The following is a 13,180-nucleotide window of genomic DNA, read 5'->3' as shown; positions in this document are numbered from 1 at the left end:
TTTCAGCTAATAAAGGGAAAAAACAAACATGTCCATACATAAATTAACCACAGCCAAGACTTGTAATGCACTACTTGAAAGGCAATTTTTAAACTATAAAGTGGTTAATTTACCTGTAAACCTGACCAGTTTACACATTTCAGCAACTTTTCGCTATTGAATGCTGTATGTGTATATTGTTCACTGTTGTACCTAACATAATATCTGCAAATTGCAATATTTTTATTTAGCATACATGTGCAATGTAAGGAATTACCACAGGCTTTTTGGTATGCAGAGCATACTGCTCAATGCCCAAGGTCTTCTATGAATAAACTGGGGGGGAAAAAAACCCTAGTGTTTCTCCAGTGCACAAAAAAATCATCCTACAAAGAAGCAGCTGTATGAAGTGCAATTTGTGATTGCTCTTACAATTACAAATGTTGCCTTTTCTTATATTCACTTGGTACAAATGTAAGGTACCATTCTCTCTGAGCCCAGTACTTCTCATAGTGAAAACAATAATAACAGCTTCTTCTTCAGATTCTTAATGTAGCTTTTGGCTTACCTTGCTCTTTCGGGATAAAAAAAAAAAGATAAAAAATTTAAAAAATATTTTTAAATTACAAAACTCCCTTCTCAGTGCAAATTTTAGTACCTAATATGGTAAGAAGATACATTTTCTCTTTTCAGAACCTTATGGTTTGGATTAGAAAGGACCTTCAAGCACCTTCCAGTCCAGCCCCCTGCCCCACAGTCCTGAACTTCCAACAGTGCTTAAAATGTACATATATACACACAGAGATTGAAAAATGTATAGATACTCTCAACAAAAAGAGATTGACCCAGCAATATTTCAGCTCAAAGGTAAAAGCATGAAAGATTTATTAATGAAAGAAATTAGGTAATTGTAACAATGCACAGCACAAACTCACATCCACAATAAACATCTTAATAGCTATTTAAAAAATGCGTAATGGAAAAAAACATAGAAACACAATGGTGTAAAAACCAGATTTTTTTGTTGTTGTTCCTAACTACATAGATTAGATCTAAATTCAAATCATGTCTCCACATCTATGAGAAAACAGTCTCACACAGCACCGTTTTTGCAAATTGCATCATCAAATAACATAATACTTTTTTTTCATGGTTGCTTGCTAATGGAAATAAATATGAAACCTCGCCTGACCTTGGCAATGTGCAATTTCATTACTGAAAATGTAAAACATTCAAAATAAAGACTCACAATACTGAAGTATAATGCACATTAAGGGACCTAATCTCATAGTCTTCTAAATTTCTTGCATGAATAATTTTTGTGCACTTCTTTTTTGCCGCATCTTTTGCTTTAAGAGGGGGTGATTGATACAGTGGAAATACAGAAGAAGACTTCTGTACAGCAGTTGCAGCAGCCAACATAGCCCTCGTACCCACAGAGGCAATATGGCACAAAAGGAGTGCATGGGCAGGGGCAGCAGTGACTGAGGGGCAGGGGGCTGGACTGGAAGATGTTTGAAGATCCTTTCCAACCCAAACCATTCCATGATTCTATAATTGTGCCTGTCTCCGATGAATGGTGTCAGTTTGAAGGCAGAGGACAAGGATGACGACTAATGCTCCCATCTGAAGATGACCCTAGAGGTGAGATCAAGAGAGGGAAGGGTTATCTGAGGCAGGCTCTGACTCACAACTATGGGAAGGAGTGGGTCACTGACTGGGTTTTGGAGAGCATTCCCACTACTATATGACATTTGTGCCTTGAAATTAGCTTCCAACACTTGAACAGTCTCCCAACAGAATTTTTTTCAATTCCACAGTAAATAAGTGCAACAATGCAAAGAAACACAAAAAAAGCTCTCCTTTTTACTTTGAAAGGTTAATGTGAAGTACAAGAACAGGGGAGTACAATTGCTGTAAAATAAAATATTGCCTGAACACCTCCCTATTGGAAAGAATTAGAGAGTCTCCAGTTGCCCAGGTGAGGCATTTCTATTTACATCCCTATCTGAAAGACCAGAAAATGAAGTTACAAGCTTACTTTGTCAAGACAGGCATGAAAAATGACATAACATACATAAAGTAGATATTTCCACATTTTGATGCACAGTTAACCACACATCTTTTATTAAAAACACAAGACACTAATCCAGTGTGCAGCACACCTGTATCTTTTCACCATAGTAGGGCCTGAAAGACAATAAAGAAATGATTTTGGGGAACTGCATAAAGCTACAGGATTAGTGTAGAAGAAAAAAACCCTAGCAGAGACAGGCTGGGGGCATGTGCTAAAGCAAGGAAAACTGCTTTTGGAGCAAAGGAACTCAATGAATGTGCAAAACCCCATGACTAGCAGGTTAGAAGGAAAGGACATCTTCCAGCTGATACAGCAGCAGGAGATTGCCAGCTGTGGGCAAGAATCCTCTCCACACTAATATTGTGAAGGTCCATCCCTGTCCTCAGCCAGGCTGTGCTGAGCAGTCCACAACTGTTGTCTGAGATGCAAATGCCAAGGCCAGAAAAACCAGTAAATTAGATTAAAAAAACAAAGGTTTCACCCAAAACAGTGAAAATTCAGGAACCTGTCAATTAGGACAGCAACACCAGTGTGCATATGGCTTAACAGCAGAATATATGAACATACCTCCAGACTGTCCTTTTCTTTATCAACTAGAGACAAGCATAAGGCACACTAATGCAAAAAATCAATAGTATCTTGCCAGTTCCTACTGGGAGGGAGTGGGAGGAGCAAGGAGTCTCAATAGTAGTTAAGATTATTTCAAAGGAGAAAAAAAACACTAGCCTGAGTTCAGTTGAATGATGGAAGCATTAAATAATTAAGATGGCTGTGATATATAAGATTATTGATTATTCACAGGGAAACTGTATTTAAGTGGAACAACAACTCTCATCAGTGAGAGACTAAATTAGTGCCCAGATCTGTCTGATAAAGACATCAGCAGACAAAAAGGTTGCTCTGCTCACACCAGAAAAAGAGAATACACGGACTTTCAACCTGCCAAACGTGTAATAGAGCTACCAGAATAGAAACATTTTACACTAACGAGAAAAACAGGCATTACCCAGCACAGATTTGAAAGAGAAGCAAACCTACGGAGAGGATGATTAATAAATATTTAAATTCCTATGTTTTGAACAACATGAGCCCACTGAGCAATCTAAATAAAAGGAAAATGCTTATATAAGTTTGATTGCAGTATTCTTCTATTTTCCTATTACTGATCTCATTGTATCAGCATGCTACCTTTTCACACTTCTGCAAAACAAAACACTAATTGATTTTGAGCTATCCTAACTAATAATCAAAGATATCTGATTTTTCAAGCTAAGTTGATAAAAATAGTTTCATTCACATATGGATGTGTACTCAGCTGCACAGTAACGGCCATTAAATATTTCACAGCACCCAAGATAAAAAACAGAAGCTTCTTATTTGCAGACACATAACGCTGTTACAGTGTTGGAAGTTTCCATCAAAAAGTCAAGTTAAAATCCCAAATCAAATCTTTTTACACAGAGAAGGAAAAAATTAGCAAACCTAACAGCTTTTTTTTTAAAAGAAATTAAAATTATATTTAGAAAATAAGGTATGTTCATTCCTGAACAGGGAAAGTGTCTTAGGCAGGTTTTCACATATTGGCTTTAACAATCATACAGGACTCAGGGTAGTATTTTAAAGTTCTGAGCGGTAAACTGAGAGACTGCAAAGATTTACAGTAAGATAAAATGCATGCAGCTCTAACAGGCAAATTAACTTCAAAAGTGTGACATGAAAAAACACACACTGCTATCCCCACTTCATCACATACAGCACCTTCGGCACCTAAAGTACAGCTAAAAATAGCTCGCAAAGGACATGAAACCACAGAAATTCGCCCTGCATACAGGTCCAGGACAGCAGTGCCAGGTGCTCCCAGCAAAGCAGAACGTGCACTGACCCAGGAGAGACTCAGAAAAACAAAACAATAGCACCCCACAATAACTTTAGCTCTTCACTTGGGAAAAAATCCTCCTTCTAGCAATAGCCAAAAAAAAATAAATATATATATATATAAAGAAGCCCCGGAAATCCATCTTCCTAGCAGGACCACAGCCTGGGACATGTAGGAATGCTAATGGAAAGAGCTCCTACATCCTCCTGTATCAGGAGTTCTTTGTTGCCTGACAGTGCATCGGAAGGACGGTCATATTTAAAAGTAAAAGCACCACAGTGTCTCTGGAAGGATGCGACGGACCCCTGGATGAGGAAGAAGGAAAGCACGTTACCTTTAGCAAGTCTCCTCAGGATCTGACAGCGGCATTTAAAAGAGACAGCTATCATTCTGGCTGCCTGCCTCCCCTGGCAAAGCTCGCTCGGGGCTCTGCTCGGGTGAATGCAGCAGCAGCCTGTGAATTCCTCCTCCCGCACATACCAGGCAAAGGTAGCCCCGGCGGGGAGTGACAAAGCTTAATTCCTCTTGGCTGATGCAGAGATCAGCTCCGTGTCAGCCGGCAAAGCTGTGTCATTCACTACCACCACCTGCATGAGGAGATGAAGGGCTCAGAACGCCGTATTTCTGTACCAGCCAGAAAGCATCCAGCGGCACACACAGACGCGGATGTCAGAGGGACACATCCCCCAGCCTCTCCATCCCCTGACCCTGCAGGGAGGGATGGATGCTGTGCCAGGCTAAGGGCCCCACGTTTCAACAACACAGGGTGATTTTTCTCCTCCTTCCTCGTATCTGTCTTTTCCCTTACTGTTTCCCCTGGATAAATAGGGCAAAAACACCAGGAATCCTTCTTCTGAGAGAGAAGGAGCCCATTTCAAATTAAAATGTTCTAATCAAAGCATATTAGAGACTTAATACTACCGATCTACAAGGAATAAAAAAGAAAAAGCCTGATTTGATAACCAGGAAAGCTTTTTGACAATTGTAGACAAGTATAGCACAGTCGATGAAGCACAGACCACAGGGGGAGGGAGAGAGTAGGGAACTGATGGATTGTTGTGTGTGGGCAGGACCACCAAGCATTTGATCACACCAAAATAAAATTATGCTGAATAGAAAACACACAGCGAATTGAGTTTTCTGCCTTCACTAAAGGGAGAAGACAGCAGATTTCAGAGGAGCTGAACTGGGCAAACATTGCAGCATTCGTAAGATTTCTTCAGCTCACAAGGAGTTTCATGCCCTCTCATGCCTATTCAAACAGCAATCCATTCAGAAAATTATGAAGTAGAGCATATCACTTGAACTAGAATTCCACACCATATTTATGGACAAAACTCCATACCCATTCTAAAAACCAAGCAAGCAAACCAAAATATTCCATATAGAGTTTTCACATCAAATCTATGCACAAATCCCAAGTGTTGCACCAGATACCCTCCTTTAAGACAAAAGATAATTATTTCTTTCTCAAGATGTATGCTTCACTTGAATGATATTTTTTAACTGTCTTCATATTATTGTGTCCCATTCATGTGCTTTAATTACAAAATTGCTTAGTTTATCTTCTGCCATCTTTTATCCATCAGTGTATTTAATGTAATGGTCTAGTGCCATGGTGCACATCTTCCATCACCAGCTAAAGAAAGCCAGGAGGAGGCATGGACAGCTTTCACACTCTGAGCCATTTCTCTCCCCCTGCCTGCTCTTCACTGCACCAGCAGCTCTGTGCTTCCCACAGTCCAACTCCAACTATTGCAGTGATTGTTTTTCTTATTTTTGTTTTATTGGTTCGAGCAACAGCCATATTTCCAAGGGTGCAATGAAACACTCCATTAGCACCATTACACTTGCCAAGACACACTTGGAGAAAATTATTTTATTTCACTGTCATCTGTACATCAACCTCGTTATTGCTTCTTGTAGTTGCTCTTGTACCATAAACCCCAGCCAGTGGAACAGCAAATGCACCTGAAGGCATGAACTGATGGCTCCATCATTGTAACCACAGACCTCTGGCCAAGGATGGACAGGGCATACAAGGAGGGGTGAAACCAGAGGATGGAGGTGGAGGTTTAAGTCAGTGTAATTCAGTAGGTTGAAAACAAAATCTTGGGACGATTACGGAGAGGAGAGGAAAGGAGAGAGGAGCTGGTGTTCTTGTTCTCCCATAGAGGTTCTCTGTCAATATGCTTTTAGATGAAAAATTTTGCCGCCACTCTTTCTTGCCACTTCCCGCTCAGGTAACAGGACTTCACACCAATAACACCAATTCATACCACCCTATGTCTGCTTTCTTTTCTCTCTGCTCCCCTGGAAAAGCTGTTCCAGAAACCAAAGAACACAGGCCCTGTTCACAACTCCTTCAGGTTTGAGATGCCGAAGCTCCCTGAACTTGCTCCTCGTTCTGTAGATTGGCATCCAGAATCTTAATTACTGTCTTTTCATCTGCCAGATGCCTGTCCTCAATGCAATAAACCTTGCTGGACCCAGGCAGACCAGTTTAAACACTTGCCCTTAACTCAATATGACAGTTTAGCTGCCCTAACATTTGTTCTCTGACTCTTCCCAGTCAGCTGTGGGGTCAGCATTGTCTACTCCAGGTAGTAAGGTCTCCACTCCCACCTCTTTGGATATGGACCTTGCCACCCCCTGCCAGCATCAGTGCCAGGTGAGCCTGCAGTGCTCCTTCTGCCCTTCAAAAGACTTTGGTGAGCAGGTCCCAAATCAAGGGTCCACTTTTGTGTAATTTTAACATCATTGAAGACTTCTGCTGGGGAGAGGCTGTATCTACACCACGAGGAAGAACTGCTTGCTGCTTGCCTTTGTGATCTGACTTCACTACTTACCCTGGTTCAGCCTCTTTGGCAGAGGGTGCAAAACAGAGGAGACTTACAGTGCTAAGAGGCTGCAAAAGAAAGACTTCAGACGCCAGAGAAAAATCAAGCCCTTAGGTAAGGAAATGCTGAGTCCCAATAGGATTAAGTAGAAATGTGTGAAACTGTAATAATTGTACAGAAACTGTAATATATATGCAAAACCAGCAGCAGACTTGGTCAGATGAAGCTTTACTAACAGTGAAAGGATACATTCACTCCTTGATCCAAAAAGCTCCCTGTATTGTTTACTACTCCTAGATTACTGGTGTGTGTATTAAACAGCCTCTGAAGCACTGCAATAGTCACTTCCAACCAAGTCAATAGGATAAGTTTTTGCTTATGTTTCTTCAGACAATTTTTCTGTCCTTGCCAAGGGAGGTCATGCATGGATTTGAAATTCTCAAAAGGTTTCAGAAGATAAAGAATTCATATTCAAATACAGCATGGAAAATAATGATCTATTGTATGTACTGCATATTTTTTCCTTAATTTTGCTAGGTCTAGAAAAGATCCAGTTACTGGAACAATTTCTAACATATTCACTCGTGATAGACGTGGTTTTATCACCTTCTTTCACTACAACAGTTGTGAGGATTAACAGAACTATTCTTGTCCAAAGTCCTACTCCTGAAATTAATTAACTGTACATCATGTGTTAATACATTTATTTTTTTAATATAAAATTAAGTATTTTGTGGTTTTTAAACATTTCAACTTTCCAAAAAACAGCCATCATTTTTTGTCATGACAGTCATTCAACTCTGCAGCTGGACTCAGCTGGTTTCGGGAGGAAAAATGGGGGAGGAGGTAGAAACAAAAAGGTACCTGATGTAATATTAGGAGATCAAAAACCCTCAGACATACTAAAAAATTATTTATAGTCTATATAACACAGTTTAAACTCCAGTAATTATATTTCTTCCTTATAAATTAACAGAGCTACATATTTAGTTAAAATTTTCTCTGGACTCATCTGTAAAAATCTTTTTTCATTGTGATCCTTTTGGGCAGCAGCATGAATTTGTATCACTTTTATTGCTGCACTCCTTTTTTCAGGAGTCTGAAAGATTATAAATCTAGAATATATATAACACACAAATACTTTATCAACTGAATTTTTATTCATAAGTACTCAGTAGAAGGTCACTAAATGAAAGAAGCCTATATTTTCATATGATAAGACAGGCAATGTAATATATGTATCCTATTTAACACAAACTTCTGGTTAATCTTATCAGATCACATTAGCTGAAATAAATGACTGAAAAAATGTTATTATCTATTACACTTCTCTGTAGGATAAAAAAATGCAATGAATTTTCTCTGAATTAAATGGAAGATTACAATCTTCATACCGTGTGGCATTTAGATACAATGAGGAAATTTCGGTGAAGAACTAGTATTCAATGAAGAATACAAATTCTGCAAAATATGAAATTGTCTTGGGGTGGGGGGGGAATGAGTTCGCAAAAAATGAACTTCTTATGCAGAAAACACACCCTTCTGTTTCACAGGAATATACACACCTGGAAGACACCCTAGGGAAAATTCCACTCATGCTGTATCAAACTTTTCCTTTCACACAGTGACTCAACAACACCTTAAAACCAGTTACACACCATCCCCTCTTTCACTTGTCAGGGGATTTGTCCACATGACCTGCTATAATTGGTTTTGGATGTCGCATGCTCCTATTTCTCTTCTAAGTTTGTTGTGGCCACACCGAAGCAGGTGCACCACAGAGAACTCTGGTCACAGTGATGCTCTGCACACACCCAGACCTTTAAAGAAAGCCAACCCATGGGCTTCAGTGAGGACAGTGAGGTGTATTCAAACAACAGTATCAGTAAAACATTTAGGCAACAAGAAAGACATGCAGATATCAAATGCTGCATGCGTCAGGAAGACACAGTGATATCTGCTGGATCTACCTGCATAAGAAAATTGAAATGAAATATTATGAAATCTGAACGCATAAGGGTTTTGTACAAGTCAGTATTTTGTTTGATCATTTTACAAGCTACTGCTGGCATCTACCACATTAGTCAAATGGAAAATCAGATTTTAAGGGAACAAAGAGACTTAATTCAGCTTTGAAAATGACAAATTGCTATATGGATACTTCTGTTTTGAAAACTAGAACATTTCTACAACAATATTTGATACAACCTCATATCAATACCAGAAATCTCTATCTGAACAAAATTTTTCATCCCAAAGAGAAGAGCTGTATTCCCATTCAGTAGCAGGCTCAGTCAGTCCAGCATTTTGCAATGAATACTGCTCCATTATGAAGATTCCCCTTCACTACAGGGAGAAGGAATAAAAAGGCAAGTGAAATAAAGACACCCTGTTATTCCCCAGTGCTCAGATTATCAAAACAGACAACTTGTCAGCTTTGCATAATTTGGAGGATCTTGTAAATTTACATTTTTATTAAATCAACTACAGCAGCTATTTTCTAGCTTTATTAACCACCTCTGCAACACTGATGGGTAATTTCACGCAGACATTGCAGCAGAATGCTTTACAGGTCATTAAGAGTCATAAAAGCTGCTCTGGCTTCAGAAGATCCTCACTGGAGAATATGTCAGGTATGAGATGCAGTATGTTGAAAAGCAAGGAAGTGTGTGTTGAAAGGGGTTAATATATGGTAAGAATACATCTGTTAAAGATCTAAGATGATGCCAAAACACTGTTGCATGGCACCATACAAGTGTTTTAGCTTGATTGCCCTAGCAAGAGATTAGGAAAAATAATTTAGGGGCCTTCTAGGTTTAAAAACCTGAAAATCATTTATTGGCTCCAAGAAATGCTAACCTTTATGAATCAGTAGGTATTAAATAAGTGGTGATAAAATCAGTCAATATTGCCACATTCTGGAATGGCTCTTTGTTGAAGTGTTTTACAACACAGAAGATTTACATTTTAATTTAATCAGACTTTTTTAAAAGTCTGATTTAAGAATATATTTTTTAAAATTTATAATGCAGCATTAAAGGAGAGAGAATACATACATCTTTTCTACATGATAATAACTCTCCAGTTCACATTACCCTTTAGCACAACATAAGGAACAGCATTGCCTACATTACCCTTTACAAGAATCCCACACCAGAGCTTTACAAAAAAATCTTTATCTTACCAGACTGTTTCAATTGCTGGCAAAAATTAAACCTGTCCTTTTCACTGAAATTATGTTGCTATACAAAGGTTAAGAGATGTTTCTTACTAGAGAAAGATGTTGAGTACAATTCTGACTTTTCACCCTTAACTTCATTTCAGCTACTGGCAAAAATGCTGGTCAGCTTTTCACACCTTTTCTTAGCCACAAATATTTGTTTAAAAATAATTATGGACTTAAAAGACTTGGAAAATATGAATATGCCACATACACTATGAAAAAGAGAAACCTGAGCAGCACAAGTATGTTGTAGTCTCTCAAAGGTAACTTCAAGCATAGTTACAACTAACTGAGATTTGTTTCAGAAAAGTCGTCGTCATCATCATCATAATCATTATCATCATCATCATCATCAAAATCTTTGCATGGTTTGGGTTGGCACAGGCCTTTAAGATCACCTGGTTTCAATCTCCCTGCCACCTGCAAGGTCGCTCAAATCCCCATCCAACCTGGCCTTGAACACTTCCAGGGATGAGGCATCCAAAATTTCTCTGGGCAACCTGTTCCAGCATCTCACCACCCTCACTGTCACAAATTCCTTCCTAACATCTAACCTAAATAACTCCTCCTCTTTTAGCTAAAAAATGTTCCCCCTTATCCCATCACTATTTATGCAAGTTAAAAAATTGCCATCTCTCTTTTTTTAAGCTCTCTTTAATTACCGGAAGGTGTTCTAAGGTCTCCCTGAAGCCTTTTCTTCTCCAGGCTGAGTAACCCTAGATCTTTCAGCCTGTCTGCACAGAAGAGGTGCTACAGAACTTGGACTGTATTTATGAGCCTCTGGATGGCTCCAGCAGTCCAGAGTGTCTGCAGTGACTCCACGCAGAGTCCCACCAGAGCAGAGCAGAGGGGCAGAACCCCCTCTCTGGCCCCACTGCTTTGGATGCAGCCCAGGATGTGGTTGGCTTCTGTGCTGTGAGCTCTCATTGCTGGGTCACGTTGAGCTTCTCATCAACCAGCAGGCCCCACTCCTTCTCAGCAGGGCTGCTCTCAATCCTTTCTCTACCCAGCCTGTACCTGTGCTCAGGATTGCCTCAACCCATGTGCACCTTGCATCAAGTCTCTTCACAAAATCTAGAGCTTATGAATCAGGTGTCACTACATTTCTAGTACATACATGTGTCTGTACCCTTTCTTTGGTCTGGTTTACAATGACAGAAGAGTGTGATTACTTTCTGGAGCATTACTAATAATAACCTGAAATCTGACAAAATATTATGAAACAAATCAAACCCAAAGTAGTCTGTCTGCCCTCTCAGCAGAAGCAGCAGTGGAGGGAGTGGGTACTGTGCTTTCCAGGATGCTTGTAGGTCTCATGGAGAGAAACAGCAAGGCACGACCCCATTCATTGAACACAATCAGCCCAGCATGGGCTCCTGCCAGCAACATGCATATAATTACAGGCTTTGGGATTTAACGTAATCTCACAACTAAAGGATGACTCTGTCTTACAAGTAGCTTCCACATGCTGCACTACATGGTTAAAGACTCCTGTAATTACAATTTCTGTAAGGCTTTGTACTTTGTAGAGGTTTCTTTAATTAATTAAAATGATGACCTTTCAACTGCTACATCAATCTCTAACAAAACAAAGCTAAGCATTCCCTCAAAATTACCACACTGGAAGCAGAGACTCTCTCTTACACTTAGCATAAAACAGCTGCTTCTACCCTCATTAGGAAAAAAAAAAAAAGAAAAAAAATTTGTGATTTTACTAAAACCATTTGAACAAAAGTGGAATAACTATACCTTTCTCTAACTATTCTGCTTTGTTCCCATATTCTTATCAACCTATTAAGCAGCCGTGAAATTGGAATATCACACTAGAAAATGTGTATTTGGAGGCATGAGTCTAGAATATAATGTAAAGTCATTTAATCTACTACAAGAAATTTTTTAGGAATTAACTATGCAAGTTTTTATGCGCAAGATTCAAGACATGGTCAATAAGGATGGCAGTGAGATATAGCTCTAGAGATGCAGCAAAAAGAAAGGATGGCACAAGCAGTTTTGACTGGCAATAGTTTCAAGTCTTTGCAAGATGAAGGGAAATGCTGATTCATTGATACAATTGCATTCCTACTGTGTGCAAGCTGCAGCGAGACATGGCAGCAGCAGCTTTACCAGAACAGAATGGATTTCTACACAGAAATTGGGTGCACACTGGATGTTTGCCTGCAGTTTGAGCAGCTGCCAGCCAAGTGGCACCAAGCACTGCACCTTCCCAGGCCACGTGGACTGCTCCATCCCAGAAGCAGAACTGGTACTGGGAGTACCAGGGACTGTATCCCAGAATATGATGGCTATAGAAACGACTGAGCAGATCATTTCACGTAACCCAACGACTTGCAACCGTGGCAACAGTTCTGATGCTTGTGTAAATGGGCGAGACTGAGAACAGGAATAGGAAAGATCACTACCTGCCTTGTGTACAGAGACCTAAACTAGAACCCAGTATTCAGCTCTGTCATGTATGATGGGATTTGCTTGCTTTAGATTTGCTTTTAAAAGGCTGAAAAACTGGACAGGGTGCAGAGAAGAGCACCAAGAGTGATATAACCAATAAAAAAAGTCTTGTGCAGTGCCAGACTCAGAAAGTGTAATATCAGACTGGGAGAGTTAGGACAGTGACCTGACTAGACAGTGCCTAAGAGTTGTCATGGGATGGACACAAGTGCTCGTGGGTTTCTACATCACTTGATAGATAAGTGTTAAAATTCAAACTAATCACTTGCTGATTGGAAGATCTACTGACAGATAAAATTACCAAAATGGTTCTCAGAAGAGCCTACTTGCCTTTCTGGAATATGCATTTTTGCAAAACATCACTTATTGGACCTGCTGTAACAGTAATAGGTTGGATGTCACAACCTGCTTACACATCTTACATGTCCTCCCTTGATTTAGAAAGCAAGATATGAGATTTTGATGTCCTCCTACTGTCTGTAACTACTGCTTTGACTAAGAGAAGTGAACACCACTAAAAAATGGACTGGAAGAATTTTCAGACTATTTTCATCCTCAGGTTTGCACATGCGATGTTGTACAAATAAAATGGTATTACAAGATAGAACTGGTTATACATAGATAAACAATGTTTTATAAAATATATAATTAACACTAATATAAATTTTTTTTTTTCATCAGAATCCTTAATGTGTTAGAAAAAGTGCCCCATTACACAC

The 13,180-nt window shown here is 39.4% G+C and overlaps 1 protein-coding gene across 16 annotated transcripts in view; it reads right to left on the bottom strand.

Moving 5' to 3' along the window:
- GRIP1 (glutamate receptor interacting protein 1) overlaps window positions 1–13,180 on the bottom strand; it is a 312,190-nt gene that overhangs the window by 148,669 nt on the left and 150,341 nt on the right. The window contains exon 1 of one of the 16 annotated variants that reach the window (XM_033058891.1): window positions 4,267–4,658. The exons of 14 other annotated variants lie outside the window; for them this stretch is intronic. In XM_033058891.1, the coding sequence (XP_032914782.1) occupies window positions 4,267–4,321 (55 nt within the window). In that variant the 5' untranslated portion in view covers window positions 4,322–4,658. Of the gene's footprint in view, window positions 1–4,266; window positions 4,659–13,180 lie in introns of those variants that run through there. One more of the 16 variants, XM_033058896.2, reaches the window with a different exon arrangement.

Source organism: Catharus ustulatus, chromosome 4 (assembly GCF_009819885.2).
Source record: "Catharus ustulatus isolate bCatUst1 chromosome 4, bCatUst1.pri.v2, whole genome shotgun sequence".
Classification (NCBI taxonomy): domain Eukaryota; kingdom Metazoa; phylum Chordata; class Aves; order Passeriformes; family Turdidae; genus Catharus; species Catharus ustulatus.
This window is presented reverse-complemented; position numbering and strand designations above follow the sequence as displayed.